This window comes from Varroa destructor, unplaced genomic scaffold (assembly GCF_002443255.2).
Source record: "Varroa destructor unplaced genomic scaffold, Vdes_3.0 BEIS01000005.1, whole genome shotgun sequence".
NCBI lineage: Eukaryota > Metazoa > Arthropoda > Arachnida > Mesostigmata > Varroidae > Varroa > Varroa destructor.
The window spans coordinates 21,915,041-21,930,869 of NW_019211458.1; the positions used below are offsets into that span (position 1 = coordinate 21,915,041).

At 38.1% G+C, this 15,829-nt stretch overlaps 4 protein-coding genes across 10 annotated transcripts; 2 read left to right on the plus strand and 2 right to left on the minus strand.

The window, feature by feature from the left end:
• Positions 1-10: 10 nt before the first annotated feature.
• On the minus strand, positions 11-5,533 carry LOC111251648 (uncharacterized). 2 transcript variants are annotated; one of them, XM_086990895.1, is made up of 7 exons: positions 5,340-5,533; positions 3,244-3,410; positions 2,696-2,839; positions 2,044-2,347; positions 1,442-1,653; positions 945-1,170; positions 11-376 (listed from the first exon to the last, which is right to left on the minus strand). In XM_086990895.1, exons 1-7 carry the CDS (start codon positions 5,466-5,468, stop codon positions 260-262), a joined length of 1,299 nt encoding a protein of 432 aa, XP_086847021.1. In that variant the 5' UTR covers positions 5,469-5,533; the 3' UTR covers positions 11-259. The 2 variants fall into 2 exon arrangements, with proteins under 2 accessions (XP_086847021.1, XP_022664141.1); XM_022808406.2 differs by having other exon boundaries at positions 1,442-1,641; positions 5,340-5,532.
• A 13-nt stretch (positions 5,534-5,546) lies between these two features.
• Positions 5,547-8,013, plus strand: eIF3l (eukaryotic translation initiation factor 3 subunit l). Its single transcript, XM_022808402.2, has 2 exons — positions 5,547-5,837; positions 6,313-8,013. The coding sequence occupies exon 2, from the start codon at positions 6,313-6,315 to the stop codon at positions 7,945-7,947; it is 1,635 nt and encodes a 544-aa protein (XP_022664137.1). The 5' UTR covers positions 5,547-5,837; the 3' UTR covers positions 7,948-8,013.
• A 1,222-nt stretch (positions 8,014-9,235) lies between these two features.
• On the minus strand, positions 9,236-12,317 carry LOC111251651 (ribonuclease P protein subunit p30-like). Of its 2 annotated transcripts, XM_086990899.1 has the most exons (5): positions 12,253-12,317; positions 11,762-12,031; positions 11,450-11,587; positions 10,874-11,099; positions 9,236-10,189 (listed from the first exon to the last, which is right to left on the minus strand). In XM_086990899.1, the coding sequence occupies exons 2-5, from the start codon at positions 11,987-11,989 to the stop codon at positions 9,852-9,854; spliced, it is 930 nt and encodes a 309-aa protein (XP_086847025.1). In that variant the 5' UTR covers positions 11,990-12,031; positions 12,253-12,317; the 3' UTR covers positions 9,236-9,851. The 2 variants fall into 2 exon arrangements, with proteins under 2 accessions (XP_086847025.1, XP_022664148.1); XM_022808413.2 differs by having other exon boundaries at positions 11,762-12,271.
• mtTFB1 (mitochondrial transcription factor B1) lies at positions 12,318-15,640 on the plus strand. Of its 5 annotated transcripts, none has more exons than XM_022808412.2 (5): positions 12,318-12,457; positions 13,160-13,384; positions 13,653-13,816; positions 14,414-14,566; positions 14,960-15,640. In XM_022808412.2, the coding sequence occupies exons 2-5, from the start codon at positions 13,222-13,224 to the stop codon at positions 15,530-15,532; spliced, it is 1,053 nt and encodes a 350-aa protein (XP_022664147.1). In that variant the 5' UTR covers positions 12,318-12,457; positions 13,160-13,221; the 3' UTR covers positions 15,533-15,640. The 5 variants fall into 5 exon arrangements, with proteins under 5 accessions (XP_022664147.1, XP_086847024.1, XP_022664146.1 ...); XM_086990898.1 differs by having other exon boundaries at positions 12,319-12,457; positions 13,178-13,384; XM_022808411.2 differs by having other exon boundaries at positions 12,361-12,516.
• The last annotated feature ends 189 nt before the right edge of the window (positions 15,641-15,829 follow it).

Sequence of the window (15,829 nt, forward strand, 5' to 3'; positions counted from 1 at the left end):
TTTCGGCGTGTAAGACCTATATTAGATTTATTCATATATACTTTATATATACATTATGCCGAAATCCTAGTGTTCAATTGTCGTTATTAAGCTATTATATATGAGCAAGCACTTGCCTAATCACAAACAATTGACCCAACAATATATTGGGAACTCTGTTAGGACCACGATCGTATACAGATAACAAGTTGTTTTTCATAAAATCCTTACAACATATTCAGTTTATGATTGGTCATTTCTAATTATGTCGAAAATCTGATTAATTCTGATGACTCCTAACAAATGTGTTTCTTGACACCGGTGGGTCGCAGCTAATAATCGATACATTCAGATCTTTCGGTGGCTCTGTGCCCACAACAGGTAACTCAATACCTTGCTGTAAAATAAAAATAAGAATGGATGTAGCAAGAAACAGTAGCCATTAGCTACTACCTAAGTAGTGTACTGCCATTAGGTACTACCTAATTAGTGTACTAAGTCTCTTTACAATATCCTGACTTATAATCTATCGATTCGATTATAAATATCACTATTCATACATAAAGTAGCATTTCTATGTACACATTCGGTACATTCGGTTTTTTGGCTTAAACTCTCTACGCGATCGAAAAGGTAAGTTCTTGCAAAGTTTGATTCTGACTGACTCTGATCGCGCAATCTAAAATGTTATGAACGGCAGCTCGACAGTGATGTGGAAGCGAAGACTAATTCTAATAACTAAAAATGGTAACAGTTTTTACGGAACATAACAACGATCGGTAGTATGCGTTTTTAACTTGGATGATAGCGCTAGACAACCTGGTCTGTACTGCTTCTGTCTGTGACAGCTTCGTATATATAGCTTCATGTTTGCCTTCGCTATTTATGTTGCATCTATTAGCTAGAATTGGTACGACCATAATCTCTCATAGATGAAAATGCAATGGTGAAAATAGGTTACATACGCTGTTTTGCGCGTCCAAAATTAAGATACAAGTGGTTCCCTCTTGCGGCAAATCCTCGCTAATCTCCCTGACTTGCTCCCGTTGCTCTAGTCTTTCTTCGATATTTTCCAAAGTGGTTACGTCATCTTCAGCAAGGTTGATAGTGCCTGCTAGTAGTTTGGAGCTTAATCTTGACAAACACTCCAAAGCGCGTTGCTGAAGCTGCACAGCTTCGTCATTGTCCACTCTATCCACCAACGTAGACAAAAGGATAAGCTTTAAATAATTGATTTTATGCCTACAGCTAGATATGCATGCCGTTCCGGGAGTAGTATAAAATCGTATCATCACAATAAGACGCATGCTAACTTAAGTACAATTTAATGAGACAGGGAAGACAACAATAGATATCGTTACAATTACGATTGCCACTAAGATTGATCAGTTGACACAGGTCATTTGGTTTCACTTAAAAAAAATATTGCATATAAATTGTATAGACATAAAAGTTTAGATACTCTTGCACCGCCAAATCTTCTTCCGTTGCCTGCTCGCCTCGCACGACTCCTTCCTCTGCAATAATACCAATTTCCTGATCAGGTTCAACCTTCGATTGACATGTTCTTATTGCTGAGATGATCCGAGTTTTACGCTGCTCCTGAGATAATCTCTGGCCTTGCCTGCCCCACACCCACGGTATTCCGAAATCACGAGCAACCTGAACAAAAAGCTAGTTACGTTGTAAGTGACCATCCAAGAAGTCTATCCTTTCTTCTTTTTTCCTGTGATTTTCATTCGAATAAATTATTTTGAATTAGAGAACCTTTTTAATTGATACTTTATTGTGCTTTCCAAATTCATCTGACAAATATATACTTCTTGATTGCGATACTTTATGTATATATACGCGTTAGCAGACTTGAAGTAGCTACTCCCTGAATTTGGCGTCCCCTGTAATGCATCCAGGTGCTACCTCTTTCTGGGTGAATGAGTGCCAGGTAATACATACAATTATGCAAATTTCATGCACATGTTACCATGATAAGGAGCACTCTCGATACAAACTCGACTCATACATAAGACAAAGATAGTATGTTACGTGATTTGTGTAACTGCTTACTCTATACACCGTATGTCGGTCGACAGCGCGTAAACGGGGATTATCACTACGTGAGCACTCCTGAACAATTTCGTCGGGATCGTTTCCACTGTTAAGTCGTCGAGCGATCTCTTGCCGTTGCTCCTTGCTAAGAAACAATCGAATATCACCAGTGTGGCCCCAGTGTTCTGGGAAATACGTCATGTCGACCTTTCCATCGGGAAGAACGTAGACTTTCATGGCAGCTGTACAAATAACACCTTCCCTTAGGCCAGAACGTGACCGCGTACGACGGCGTTTGTTCGTCGCGATTTCTTCGCCAGACCTGGAAATATTAATACGACTCGACAGTGGTTTCAGTCGGATACATTTTTGCACATTCTAGACGAACCGCATTCGGTCTACGGAATATAGAATAAAAGAACACCACAGTGGCTTCCATATCTAAACTTTACAGTAGAGACAATTGAATTTGTATTTTTTCAATCAAAGTACTGGAAATGCTTCAAACTGCCGTTATATAAAATCCAGATGTTCAGGCAGATCATCAAAGCTTTAATAATTAAATATACACGTTTAATGCTGAAGGCTGCTGCGAGTAGAGGGTTACTCAAGTCTAGTATTGCAACATACGCATGTACAATAAAAGGATTACTGCCAATTATTGGAATACCTGTGACAACAGTAGGTAATCCGAATGCGGCCCCTTTGACCTGCAGAACGCCTGTCCTTGACAACAAGTTTCGAGTGCGTTTCTTGCTCCTCGTTCTCCTTGTATATATAAAATTCATCCCAAGATTGGAATTGTGCTTTTACCCTACAAAATCGTTGTCAGCAACAAGGTGGAAGAGTATGTATAAACCACCGCAGACAATGATAACACGGATTGTAACTATAATATAACAATCGGAAACATTAAGTTCTTGTCATTGAATCCCAAAGGACGTGTTATTATTTGCACATCACGCCCCGACACACGTTGCATCTGACACGAACTTTCTAATAGCAGCGGAATAACAGTTTACCATGCTTAAATTGCATTTTAACTAATTTCATTCAACATTGTTCAACATTGTCTTAAAGTCAGTATATTCTTATGTGGATTTGTACAATTCGTGCGAAATATAACATATTCATTCATGCAATGAAAGGAAAGATAACGCTAGCTTCCATGTTTTCATAAATAGAGATAGAACATTTTTCGAGACAATTTTAGCTTACACATTGGCTTCAAGTCCGTGGTGATCGTTGTAGTGCTCCCTTAAAAAACTGAGACTGGAGAATGCTACATCACAACCTTCGCTACAGTTGAACTTGAATGCACGCATGCGCTCTTCGGGATGAAATCGTTTTTTATGTTTAATAAGGCCATTCTTCGTTTGGACAACCTAAAATGAAGGGTAGGACCGACATTCCATTTTTGATACCTTAGGCGTTAATCAAGTAGCAATCCAAATGTGGCATAAACAAAGTAGTAAAGTTTTAAGTATTAATTTTTTTTATCGCTATCAAACGTTTCGAATAGTTTTACTTTACCACATGCTTGTTTTTATTCCGCTTTGTAATCGTATTAAAGAGCTGCGTAATTATATGCCTCGGGAAAAGTCAGAGCCAAAAATATCATATAAATCAAATATGGTGGTATGTGTAGACTAATAGGTTTTTAATTAATTCCAGTGAGTAATCGCTCGTGTTTTTAATATCTATGGATTTAAACATAAAACTATTAACAGAATCGATTTCGTTCATTTAGAGCCACCAAACTACAGATGTTTCTTTACTTTACACTAATTTTCCTGCCCTGTGTGTACTCAAACTACTCAACAAATATTTAAGGTTCTGCTTTTATTTATATTGTTTTTCTTATCCCGTTTGTAATAAAATGAACAATTTTGGTGAAAGCCACACGATGCACATTGTTTGCCTGATGCGGAAAATACTATAAATGTTTGAATATGATAATGCTCTTATTTTTTTTCTGTTAATTGTTCTCAGGGCCTACGGTTTTATTAAAGGAAAATCAACGACTACACAGGTAATATGGCCCAACACTAATGTACTCGTATAAACGAAAACAAGCTTTTGACCTCACTCTGCCTAAGAGTTTTGACAGCGAAATTTTGTGCAATTTGCATCCAAATTAAAACTTATATAAATCCCATAAGTTAAATACCAAACCATCTATACGAGTGTCCATTTTAGGTGCGAGCCAAAGGCAGCGTTAGTTGCTGTGAACACTCCCCATTGGTGTCCCTTAGAGTGGTTGTCTTAGGCCTATTTAATTCTGTATATATTTTAAGGGGTAGTTTTAACTCAGTTAGCTGTAAGGTATGCGCAAGTAACCTGCAGTTACATGACTTTTCCAGTGCTAAAGAAGCATAGTGAAAGCTGCAAAAAGTAATAAATTCTTCCTTAAAATGTCGTAGCGAAAATAGTACTTATATGTATGCTGTCATATGCTGTGCGTTTTGTCTCGAAGATTCTTATGACTATCGTGTTTACAGTGAGTCAGTTATATTACTGATCATTTAACCCGATATATTCGATCAGCTCTAACGATCTGTGACACATTTTATCGTTGTTTTATAGTGTAAATGCCCAAATGTTAATAAAAGTTTATCTTTGTTGTTATAAAAGTTTGCTCATCTCTGATTTTATTTACTTTTTGCGAAGGTTTAGCTGCTAAGGTATGACGCACAACCACATACATTGTAGCCACAAAAAGTGCACGACGTGCAAATTTTTAAGGTGTACATCTATAGTAATAAAGTTGAACGTAACATCATAAAGCTAACTTAGCCCCATATATAAACCTCTGCAATGCTGCAAATATAAGATTTTATAATAATAATTTCGAATCAAGTAGATATTCCTCTAATCTTAATATTCTATCGAATAATTTTCGAAGTGTTCTAACAATATCTGTGAAAAAACGGTGAAAATAAAGGAAACATTTTCCTTTATATCGCTGTTGTTACGGGACTACATCGATAATCACTTTTGTCATAAATGCACTTGTTTTGTGTCATAGAATATTTACTGTGACAGTTCTAAAAAATGTCGCGAAATTGCTATAGAAAAAGATGCCTTCATGGCGCGTGCGGTGCGTAATAGCTGAGCCGTGATTGTTTAGCATATTTGACTTAAATTGGTAATAAAGCGGAATACAAGGAAATCTAATCTATGCCTTAATATTGGCCTAAAATGAGCCTGTCTATGAAAATTTGAAAAGCCCGCCGCCCACGAGGCGTCTATAGCAATTGCTGTGATTGTTGCCATTCTGGGCACCGTCGCACATAAAATTATTGCAAAGGTACCTTGTCGCAGAATTCGCACGATACTCCGGCTAATGTGACCTGAACTGTTTCGATGTCGTCCGTCAAATCTTCGTCGCCTGATTCCATTTGTACATTCTTACCATCGGCATATCGGCCTCCGAACGACATTTCGCACTGAGGGCGCACTGGTCTTATGAATTACACATTGGCCCATTAAAGCTGTATTGACAAACGGCTAATGACATGTCCAATATACTTCGTTACATCTTTGATTTAAGAAGTATTCGACTAGTTCAATCGAAGAATAAATATAGCTGTTAATTGTGTCAACGGTGCTTTGTTTTTCTGGGACACAGAGTGCCGGCACGGTTTAATTATGAAAAAAAAAGGTCAATGGACATGTGAATAGCGCTAGGGGCACATTGTGGTCGAAGTTCGGCGAACGTGTAGTGTGCTACTGTTGTGTAGTGACGGCTAAAAAACCGACAGTTTCAACATAGGCTTTCGTATTTTAGTGACTTTTACTCGTATGTCAAGGTTAGTTATTATTAATTAATCTTAAGCTGGCGTAGTATTCATCTCTAAGCTTCATCGTTCTCTATCCATTGTCTTTGTGGCTATGGTTCATTCTTTCTCACTACAGCCATACGTTAAACAAAGGCTTGATGTTTTCTGCACACACACATTTGCTAAGCCTCTAAAACATAATGAACACCTAACAAACGGAAGCAAACGGTAGAACGTTCATTGTTGTGATCATATTACCAAATACACTCCAGATATGACCGAGTGCGGAACATACATATATATATATATATATATTGCGCTGAAAATGAATCCTAGGTAGTTCAATTGATCATAGGTTTCCATAAAGTACCCATCAGAAGTGTGTGTGTGAGGAGTGCTGTTATCGGCACTTGTTAATCATAATAATGAAAGCATAATATTGAGGCTGCGAGTAAAGTAGCGTTCGGTAAAACAAACATATTCGCATTTTCTTTTGCAATTCCAGATGGATAACGATCAATACGACGAAGAGTACTATGACGATGATGATGGGTTATACCAGCTCGAGCCTCATAAGTATGTAATGAGCGAGGCTATGCACTTAAACCTGCTATACCTCGGTCAAGCTATCCGCGAGGGCAATCTCGCCGAGATGCAAAATATTTATGAGAGGTCTCTCGTTAACTTGATGGACCAATATGACAACAAGTTGCCCCCACCAAACGCACCTGAAATTGTCGAAATCCTCACAGACGACGAGCTTCTAATTATTATTTACAAAGAACTCTACTATCGACAGATCTATGCGACGGCCACTACCTCAAATGAGGTTACGCTGGACGACCGATTTAGTAGTTACTACAACTACGTGAACCTGTTCAACTACATTCTATCGTCACAAGGTCCGGTGTCTCTCGATCTACCTAATCAATGGCTGTGGGAAATCATGGACGATTTTGTGTATCAGTTTCAGTCTTTCTCCACGTTCCTTTATAACATTCACAAGATGTCGGACGATGACATGGCGTTATGCCAGGCCCATCCAAAGATGTGGAACGTACACTCTGTCCTAAATGTTCTGCACTCGCTGGTGCAGAAGTCAAATATTAATCAGCAGCTAGAGGTCTTCTCAAAGGGCGGAAATCCGGATGAGGTTGCTGGTGAGTACGGCTCTCGTCCGCTCTATAAGATGCTTGGCTATTTCTCGCTTATCGCTCTGCTTCGTCTGCACTCACAGCTTGGCGACTATTATCAAGCAATCAAAGTGCTTCAGCACCTCGAACTTAACCGTAAAGGTCTTTCTCGCGTTCCGGCGTGTCAGGTGTCGACCTACTACTATGTCGGCTTTGCGTACATGATGATGCGCCGATACGAGGACGCTATCCGCACGTTCAGTGACGTTCTCGTATACATCGGCCGTACCAAGACGTCGTTCCAATCATCCCGTAACTATCAACTGCGTCAGATGAACAATCAGATGGAGAAAATGTACGCGCTGCTCTCAATCTGCATGGTGCTCCACCCGCAGCGTATGGACGAGTCTGTCCTGCAACAGCTCAAGCTGAAGCATAGCGAGAACATGATGAAAATGTCGCAGGGTGACCTGGACACGTTCGAGCGCCAATTCTGCGCCGGATGCCCACGTTTTCTGAGTCCGGTCAGTCCGTTTACGTACGACATCCAGAACATGAAGCACGAAGAGATCGAGGCGCTAAGCGCACAACCGCAACAGCAACAGTGGAGAGCGTTTCGTGGTGAAGTTGTTGCTCAGATGAACATACCCAACATGCGTAGTTTCCTTAAGCTGTATACAACTATGCCGGTAGAAAAATTGACAAAGTTTGTCTCGCCTCCTCTGTCACTTATCGAGGAGGGTAAAGCTTGTTCGGAGCAAGATCTGCTTAAGCACTCGCATCGACAGCTCATGTGCTTTAAGCACTTGATGAGCAACGTAGTCTGCACCGGCGGTGGTTCACTCGACGGTGAGTTTCAGACTGGATCTGACATGGATTTTTTTATTGACAAGGATATGATCCACATTGCCGACACGAAGTTAGCCCGCAAATATGGGGAGTTCTTCGCCAAACAGTACAATAGGTTCGAAGAATGGTACGAAACGGTAAAGAAGCTCCAGTTGTAAAACATTTCACTTGGCCTATATCACCAATGAAATAAATAAAAATAAATATACCGAATAACTAATTAAGCCATGCGCTATCAGTATCATTAATATCGCGACTTGATTATAGCATGCATGTTGTAACAAAATCAGGAAATTTCAGTTCTTAGGTCGATGGGCCCGTCGTATAGTTATCGACGGAGATCAAACTTATAACAGCTGCATCAATAAGTCTCAGAGAGCAAATTCATTCGAACCTTACAGTATTTTTCTTTCTATCTTTCTATTTTTCTTTCAGTATCTTTCTAGTATTTTTATATACCAATCTATGTGTATCCAATAAACATATTAAGAAAATGTCGAAAATATGAAGTCTCTAAGACTGGTGGGTCTTTTATAATTACCTAATATTTGAAAAAGGCTGGGTAGATGCCAAGGAATTTCTTTTGCATAGCTTACAATAATAATTAAGAATATTGCAGAATTGGGATTTATTCAAACTCATTCTAATTTACCATTAATTAGCTAAACGACTGTGTGTAACGGTATCTGTGATGGTGCTGTAAAATTTTTGGTGGTCAGGTTGTCGAAACTATTAATTATATATATATATATATATAACTGTTAATATTAATACACTAATTATTCACTTACTTCTCGATCACACTGAGTTTGAAGGCAGCCATTTATACAAGCGTTTTTGAGTTAACTAATCCGTTGGAACGAAATTTCTAGTAGAACGATATTCATGTCAGTTGATGTGACATTTGACATGAAAATTGATGTAACAAAATAAACCTTTTTTGTCTTATAGGAGTGTTGTGCAACATGTTGCGTTTGTGATCATATTATCGAAATTGAACATGAAATTATCTTGTAGTCAATGTGCTGTTCCCATAGAAACTCAAATAATGACTTTTAAGAAAGATTTATTGCAGATATTCATCATGCCCATCAACCCTCACTGCAACCTACTTGCTACGCTAATGAGGCGCTTTAATCGCGTCTAATTGCAGTAGAATAAATTCCTACTTTCCTTTGCCCTTGCATCGCTACTCGTTCTAATACTTAAGTGGTTACCATTTTTCCTTATAGGATTTTTTTGACTTAATGGAATTTAGAGGATTTATAATGGCGTATTTAGATAACAGGTATGCGAGATCCCTGAGCATCGATTAATTATTTTTGGTAGATGGCGCACACTTGCAGTAAACTCTAATCCCAACTGTCCACCTTAATCAATCGCAAACGCAACTGTTTATTTCAAGCTTATAAAATAAGATCAATGAATAAAGATTTGCTATGAAAATACGCTTATTATTAACATATTTATTATTATTATTATTAACGCTTATTATTAATATATATAATTGCATGTTATATAAGTGTCAGAAAGTAACTAAGCATCTCTGCATTGACAGCCGTCAAAAGGATCAATTAGATTCGCCAATAATTCTCCTAGCGTCTTCTAGGGCGAAGGGTCTACCAGGTTAATTAGATTGCCGCACCGAAACAGTTTAATTAAAGGTAAATCTTCGTTTCATTAGAGATCATCTGACTGTCAGTATATCATTGCTCATACCATTTGTGGGGCATGAAACCGGCTAACAATTAGCGATAACGTCGCTTTGAAAACTACGCATGATTGCTTTTATTGTTCGTACATCTAGGCAACAAACAGTACTCTTCGTAATTGTATGTAACAAGGTCATTTTTATCAATAAAAAGCTTTTAGGAAAAATTTATTTAACTTTCTGGTATTGTATTCTACTCCACATGTATACATAGTTTGTTAAACTTGAATAAAATTACAGCTGCTTGCGACTTTCCTACAGCAGATTACTTCAATGGACCGTTGAATTTATCACGTCTTATTTTCTGCGTTTATCTACTAGTGTTTATATATTTATTATATGAATTAGCTTCTACTCTGTGCGTTGCCGTTTGTACGCTGGTGTTTCTCTGACATCGGTACCGTCATCATCGACTTCTTGTTTTTGAGTTTCCGCTGCCTGTTTTTGCCCCTTTTGTTGCTGTTTCTGCTGAGTTGGCTGTACTTTAGGCTTAACCTGGCAAGCTTCGATTAGCCACCGTTCGCCAGGCGGTACCTTGTCAAGAAACTGCGCCATAACTGCACCACGATCCTTTCTTCGGCGTGTCTCCGCATGAACTAATACGTTAGACGGCGCATCCCAGACTAAACGACGAGCATAGTCCGCTTCGAGCTCCAGCAGGTGGCCCAAAAAGCTTACGTCTAATGGGCCTGTCAAAGGATTTGGACAAGAAAGAATGTGTTTTGACTCTTTTTTTACGCTAAAAGCAATAACAAATCAATAGTTTACCATTTGCGGCCATGTATATTTGTCTGCAATATGTACATTCAGTGGAATGCTATAAACAAAATGATCTCATTAACTCGCTCTGAACTATCTAAATAAATGCTTTGAGTTTTACATTTGGAGTCGCCATCAAGGATTGCACTAGGCGGCTCGATCCTAACACCAATTTGATTTCAATCGTAACGACTCCTTGATCTCTAACATACACCTTACACGTCTGCGATTTCGTTTTTTGTAACAACATCGGTGTGACGTTCATGAGTGCTCCAATGTTCTATGTCTGTATGAAAAGTAGATTCTTAAGCAGACCACTAGGGTAAATGGGGGTGAAGAGACAAAAAATCCAAGACAAGATCCTACAATCAGGACCATTGCATAAGCTATTTAAAAGTATTTTAGAAGGTAAATATGTGTAAACGCATTTTGGACGGCATAGTTTTTAAAATGTCGCGTTAGTGGCACATGCTATGAACTTCAATACCTCTTTTTTTTATACTATTCCTATGATACAATGTATAATTGACACCAATGAAGTGAGCTTTCTCATAAGTGATGAGCACAGTAGTTTTTATTGACATTGATGCCTGAAAATTAAAGTTCGCACCCACCTCGGAGAAACTCAGGACTGGAAGTCCCGGAAGAAAATATAAAACCTGTCCTTTCATGATGCATTAAACGCCGCATACTCCGCAGGGCAACCGCGCGCTTTGGACCCAGCAGCGGCGAATACGCCAACTCGTAAAAGATTCCTTTCTGTATGGCGTACGATATACAGCTATTCTTGGGGAACGCATACGTCTCGGTCAGAGGATAAAAAAGTATGTCCACACCACCCTGAAGCGTCGATAAGAGAAATGGAAATTCGTACAAGAACTAATCGTATTTTTCCTACTTCCGTCCTTTATGGTCTGGCCCTTTTGGCGCGTTAAAGACTATTTTGTGGTCAATGAAAAATAAGTATTAGTATTATATGATTGTTTTTAATCTATTGTAATTATTTATAAATAACCGATTTTTCCGATGCTTCTACAATGACGTACTCGTGTCAACAAAAAGTACGCATTTCAAGAGCTACTTTTAAACATAAATTATTTAACGTAAATGATGCCACAAGCAAATTTGTTAGTTGCTCTTTTTTTGGAAATAATGCAAAGCAGGAAACCGGTAACAGCGATAAAACCTACCTGATCGATAATCGAGTTAAGTAGTCCGTGTGTTGTTGGAAAAGCTGCGAGCAAGTCGTATTCACAGGAGATAGGATTATGTTGAAGTTTATGTGCCTGTTGGTTATCAGACACCTTTCCAGACAGGCGTGTCAATAGCTAAATGAAAAAAGTGCGAAAGGGTACAAATCTTATTACCGTCATTTTGTTTCCCAGAAGCAGTTCGTTTTAATATTAAGTAACGTCGATTTTTGTAGTGACTCATGTAATGATATGTGTATATAAAGACCATATGATAATGTGAATAAACGTTTCGTGTTTTTTTTTTCATACTTTTAGCGTTCTACCCTGTGAGCGAGCTTCCTTAAGGCAGAATTCAGGAATGTCGAACTTGATTGGTTTTGGCAAGGGTTGTTTTGTAGATAATTCACTTTCGCCAATTATTACATTGAGAGCCAACGTATTGAAGCCGAGTTTAAATGCTTTTCTTATACACGCTAACACCTCATGGTCTGGTGTTTTGCAGCCATTTTCATAAACAATTATATTTAGATCACTCATGGCGAGCAAAGGCACTTGCTGACGTTCACCTTAAAGTTATCACTAAGAAAAGAACAACGGTTACTACATTCACTACGTTCGACTTCAGATTTTTATTGTAATTTGCAGTCTTTCGCTTCAAGTGCAAATGAAAGCAACAGCTGTTTTTAACTGCAGGACCGTGGAATTTTTCTTAATATCTTAATCAACGCTTCCGCTGCTTAACCTGACAACAATTCAGTGACATCTTGTGAGAACAATTGAAGCAATTTAGGAGGTCATACTATTGAAAAGGGTATTCACACCATGCCGATGCGTTCGAAATTATCTGAGTGGCAGACGACACCAGAGCTTACAGATGTAAACAAGCACCTGCACAGCATCGAACGGAGCAATAGCACCATAACAGTTCCCGAAAGTGCGAACCATGCAGTAAAGCCGTGCGCGAAAGCAATCGAAGATTTTTTGTTTGAAAAAAGAGTAAAGGAAGTACGTTATTCGTTCAATTTCTCTATATTCGTGGCCGTGTGTAAAAGCTGCATCAAAAAGTAAGGCTGCCATTATTAAAAGGCAGAACATGCTTTGAGGAATGAAGTCACGTTTGCTGGTACATCATATAACGATGACACTCTATCGCTCAATCAGTGTAGTAAATCGACGTTTATAAACAACATAATTATTACGTATAAATTGTCGTGTTTGGAAATTAAAGAACGATTAATAAATCAATTGACTCATTTAAAATAAAAGAAAGAATAGACGTTGAAAGAAACTAGTGCATAGGGTTGAGGTTCTCAAGTTATAAGGCAACCATTTACACTATGAATGGGATACACTTTATAGGAGGAAAACAAGGCATAATAGTCATAAATGCTTTATTCAACTATGAAACATCATCGACCGTATTATATTAGTCAAAGTCACTAGAATGTAGGAAGAAGACTTATAAACAACATTTCGTTGTAATTAGTTATACAAAAGTTCATAATGACAATAAAACCTAATATTTGATTATATATATATTATTATTATTGTAATTTCATATCTATTTTCGAAAGCAATGTGTACATTGATGATTATAATAGTAGAAATGCTAATTAACAGTTACGTTTGAATTTTTCAATTGGTCGGAATGTTTTTAGAGTTCATAGACATGCATAATTAAAGCCTTTCCTGTAAATGTTGTACTAGAGCCCATATAAACTACAGGCACTATATGAGTACGGCCCGAAATCTAAGGCAACTACTCAAAGATGTCGGTGGCATCCCGTTTAAGTAAAAAGCCATTATATCGTCTTCCGCCTCTTCCGACACCCGCTGATCTTCTTCGATTTTATCGGCTTAGAGCAACAAAACAGCTCTCACAGAACTTTCTACTTGATCCCAAGATTTGCTCAAAATTCGTCAGGTCTTCAGGTATATGTGATTAAAAACTATTACGATAGAAAAAAGATTCGGTGTCCGAGTGAGGACCAGTTTGATTAAAGAAATATACGACATGCTCACCAGCTGAGTGAACGATAATACACAGTATGTTCGTTATTGTTCATAAGCACAGTCTCTATAATACGGAAAGAGCTTACTGGAATTGTATATGTAATATTATCTAGGGTCAGTCTTATAAATTCAGTACACAAGTAGGTGCTATTAGCTTATAGATTTGTTTACTATGTTTTGCTTACAGGCAGCCTGAAAGGCGCTCATGTCATCGAGGTCGGCCCCGGACCAGGGTGTCTGACTCGGCCTATCTTTGAACAGGGTGCTGAATCTGTTGTCGTCATTGAGAAAGATAAAAGGTTTATGGCCGCTTTAGAGCTGCTTGCTAATGCTACCAACAACAAGCTAAAGGTGTGTAAAAGCTGAGTAGAAATAACATTCATGGAGGTGTAGTTCAACGATGCTGGACGCAAAAGCCTAAACGTCTAAGGAAACCGAAATTTTTTTCTTTAATCAGTTAAGGTGTAGATAGAAAGCAAGTTGGTTATCCCGTTTCTTCTTGTGCTACTTAAAATCCCTATAGAATAAAGACGTCAAATATTCCGTTCCTTTTCAAACTTATATATCTGTTAATATAACGCACTTTTATAAAAAGAAGGCTTCCACAATTCATCGGTTCGGTTTGAAAAACTGGACTCAAATATAAGAGTTATCACTTCAGTTATAATCGGCAAACTATTTTTGCACAATACACTAACCATTTATAAACATCCATAGGATGTTTAGAACACTAAACTCTTTAGATGAAGTTTGTAAGTGGTAAATTTTCATATTAAGTAGAACAACTAAAAGTCAAGGATTGTTAATTTTTTTGGAAATAAAAGATGTTTTTGACTGACTAACACAGATGGAAATATGTATCAGTCATTCGATTATTAACCATTCGGTGTTACACAGGTGACACTATTTTGTTGCTTCTCCACGTTTTAATTTTATATCGGCTTACAGATCGTTCACGGTGACGTCCTAAATAGCAAGCTTGAGGATCTTATTCCAGCAGAGAAGGCCAAACCGTGGGAAGGAATCCCACCTAATATTCACCTAATCGGCAACTTGCCGTTTTCTATATCAACAATCCTCATCATAAAATGGCTTCATATGGTGTAGTATTTATTAAGTTATAAATAAGAAAGCGCGTAGAATATGATAGCCTTTTGTATTGAACTGTATTTAGCCTAAAATAATCCTAAAAAGTATCTGAATGAAGCATAATTAATAAAAATGTCTTTTTTTTTTACCAATATAAGCTCCACTGATCTCACTCGCTTTTCGTCAGTCATATGTAACATATACTTTGCGTGTTGTTATATCTGGAGCAATTTACAGGAAATCATTTTACTTTTATTTTACAATTATTTAATAATTTAATTTACTGAAATGTGTTGTACAATAAGCGACACTGCATTCGCGCTCTGCTGGGATCCGTTATTTACCTCTATTTTTATATCAATTGAATTACGCATTTTCGTTTTACTGTTGTCGTATGTCTTCCAGATATCAAGGAAGAGTAGTGCTTGGCAGTATGGTCGTGTCCGAATGACCCTTTCGTTTCAAAAGGAGGTTGCGGAGCGAATTACCTCTCGCGACGTGAATCCGGAGAGATGTCGGCTTTCAGTTATTGCTCAAGGCTATTGCTATGTAAAAAACTGCTTCACGATCCGAGGGGGAGCGTTTGTGCCGCCGCCCGAGGTGGATGTCAACATTGTGCGATTTGTACCACGGGTTCAACCAATATTCCGACAGCCATTTGACTTAGTTGAAAAAGTGCTTCGATGTTTATTCAACCAAAAGCGCAAAACTCTTAAGATTCTGATAAAAAATCTCATACCGGAAAACCTCCAGAATGAGCTGGCACAAGAATTGCTTCAGAGGTCTGACGTTGACCCAACATGCCCTCCAGTCCTTATTAGTGTTGAAGATTATTCAAAAATTTGTGATGCATATGCCGGCCTGTGCAAAGAGGTTCCAGGGTTATATGAATATGATTTTCGGTCACCCCGCATTCTCCGGCATCTTCATGTCGAGCCGAAAGTTTTAAACGCTGCCAGTGCAATGCAGTCCACCTAATTGGTCTTAGTCGTAGTGATTACGCAGGCTATATAATTTGCGTAATTCAGTGCCGAGTAACTATTTTAGCCTTAAATAAACTCTTGTAAATAAGTAAATATATTAATACTTTAACGACTATTTCTTTGCCCTTGCACCGAATCAATAACGAAACCGAATATGCATTTCTTCATGTCACCTTATTAGTGGAGGCTAAATAAAAAGCCAGGCCAAATAGGAACTGACTCTACACCAAATGGAAATAACAGCATATTCTTGATATAATGTTCTTTGATATTCTATCTTTCTGGTTCCAAG

Bases quoted from the DNA above. Each gene is read 5' to 3' on its own strand.
- LOC111251648 (XM_086990895.1), bottom strand. From the start codon at position 5,468: ATGTCGTTCGGAGGCCGATATGCCGATGGTAAGAATGTACAAATGGAA. The intron at 2,840-3,243 runs GTAAGCTAAAAT...ACGATTTTGTAG, and splicing joins CACGGACTTGAAGCCAATGT to GGTAAAAGCACAATTCCAAT. The intron at 2,348-2,695 runs GTATTCCAATAA...TAATATTTCCAG, and splicing joins ATTACCTACTGTTGTCACAG to GTCTGGCGAAGAAATCGCGA.
- LOC111251651 (XM_086990899.1), bottom strand. From the start codon at position 11,989: ATGAGTGATCTAAATATAATTGTTTATGAAAATGGCTGCAAAACACCA. The intron at 11,588-11,761 runs GTATGAAAAAAA...TTTTTCATTTAG, and splicing joins CACAGGGTAGAACGCTAAAA to CTATTGACACGCCTGTCTGG. The intron at 11,100-11,449 runs GTAGGTTTTATC...TCGACGCTTCAG, and splicing joins TTAACTCGATTATCGATCAG to GGTGGTGTGGACATACTTTT.
- eIF3l (XM_022808402.2), top strand. From the start codon at position 6,313: ATGGATAACGATCAATACGACGAAGAGTACTATGACGATGATGATGGG.
- mtTFB1 (XM_022808412.2), top strand. From the start codon at position 13,222: ATGTCGGTGGCATCCCGTTTAAGTAAAAAGCCATTATATCGTCTTCCG. The intron at 13,385-13,652 runs GTATATGTGATT...TTTTGCTTACAG, and splicing joins AAAATTCGTCAGGTCTTCAG to GCAGCCTGAAAGGCGCTCAT. The intron at 13,817-14,413 runs GTGTGTAAAAGC...ATCGGCTTACAG, and splicing joins CTACCAACAACAAGCTAAAG to ATCGTTCACGGTGACGTCCT.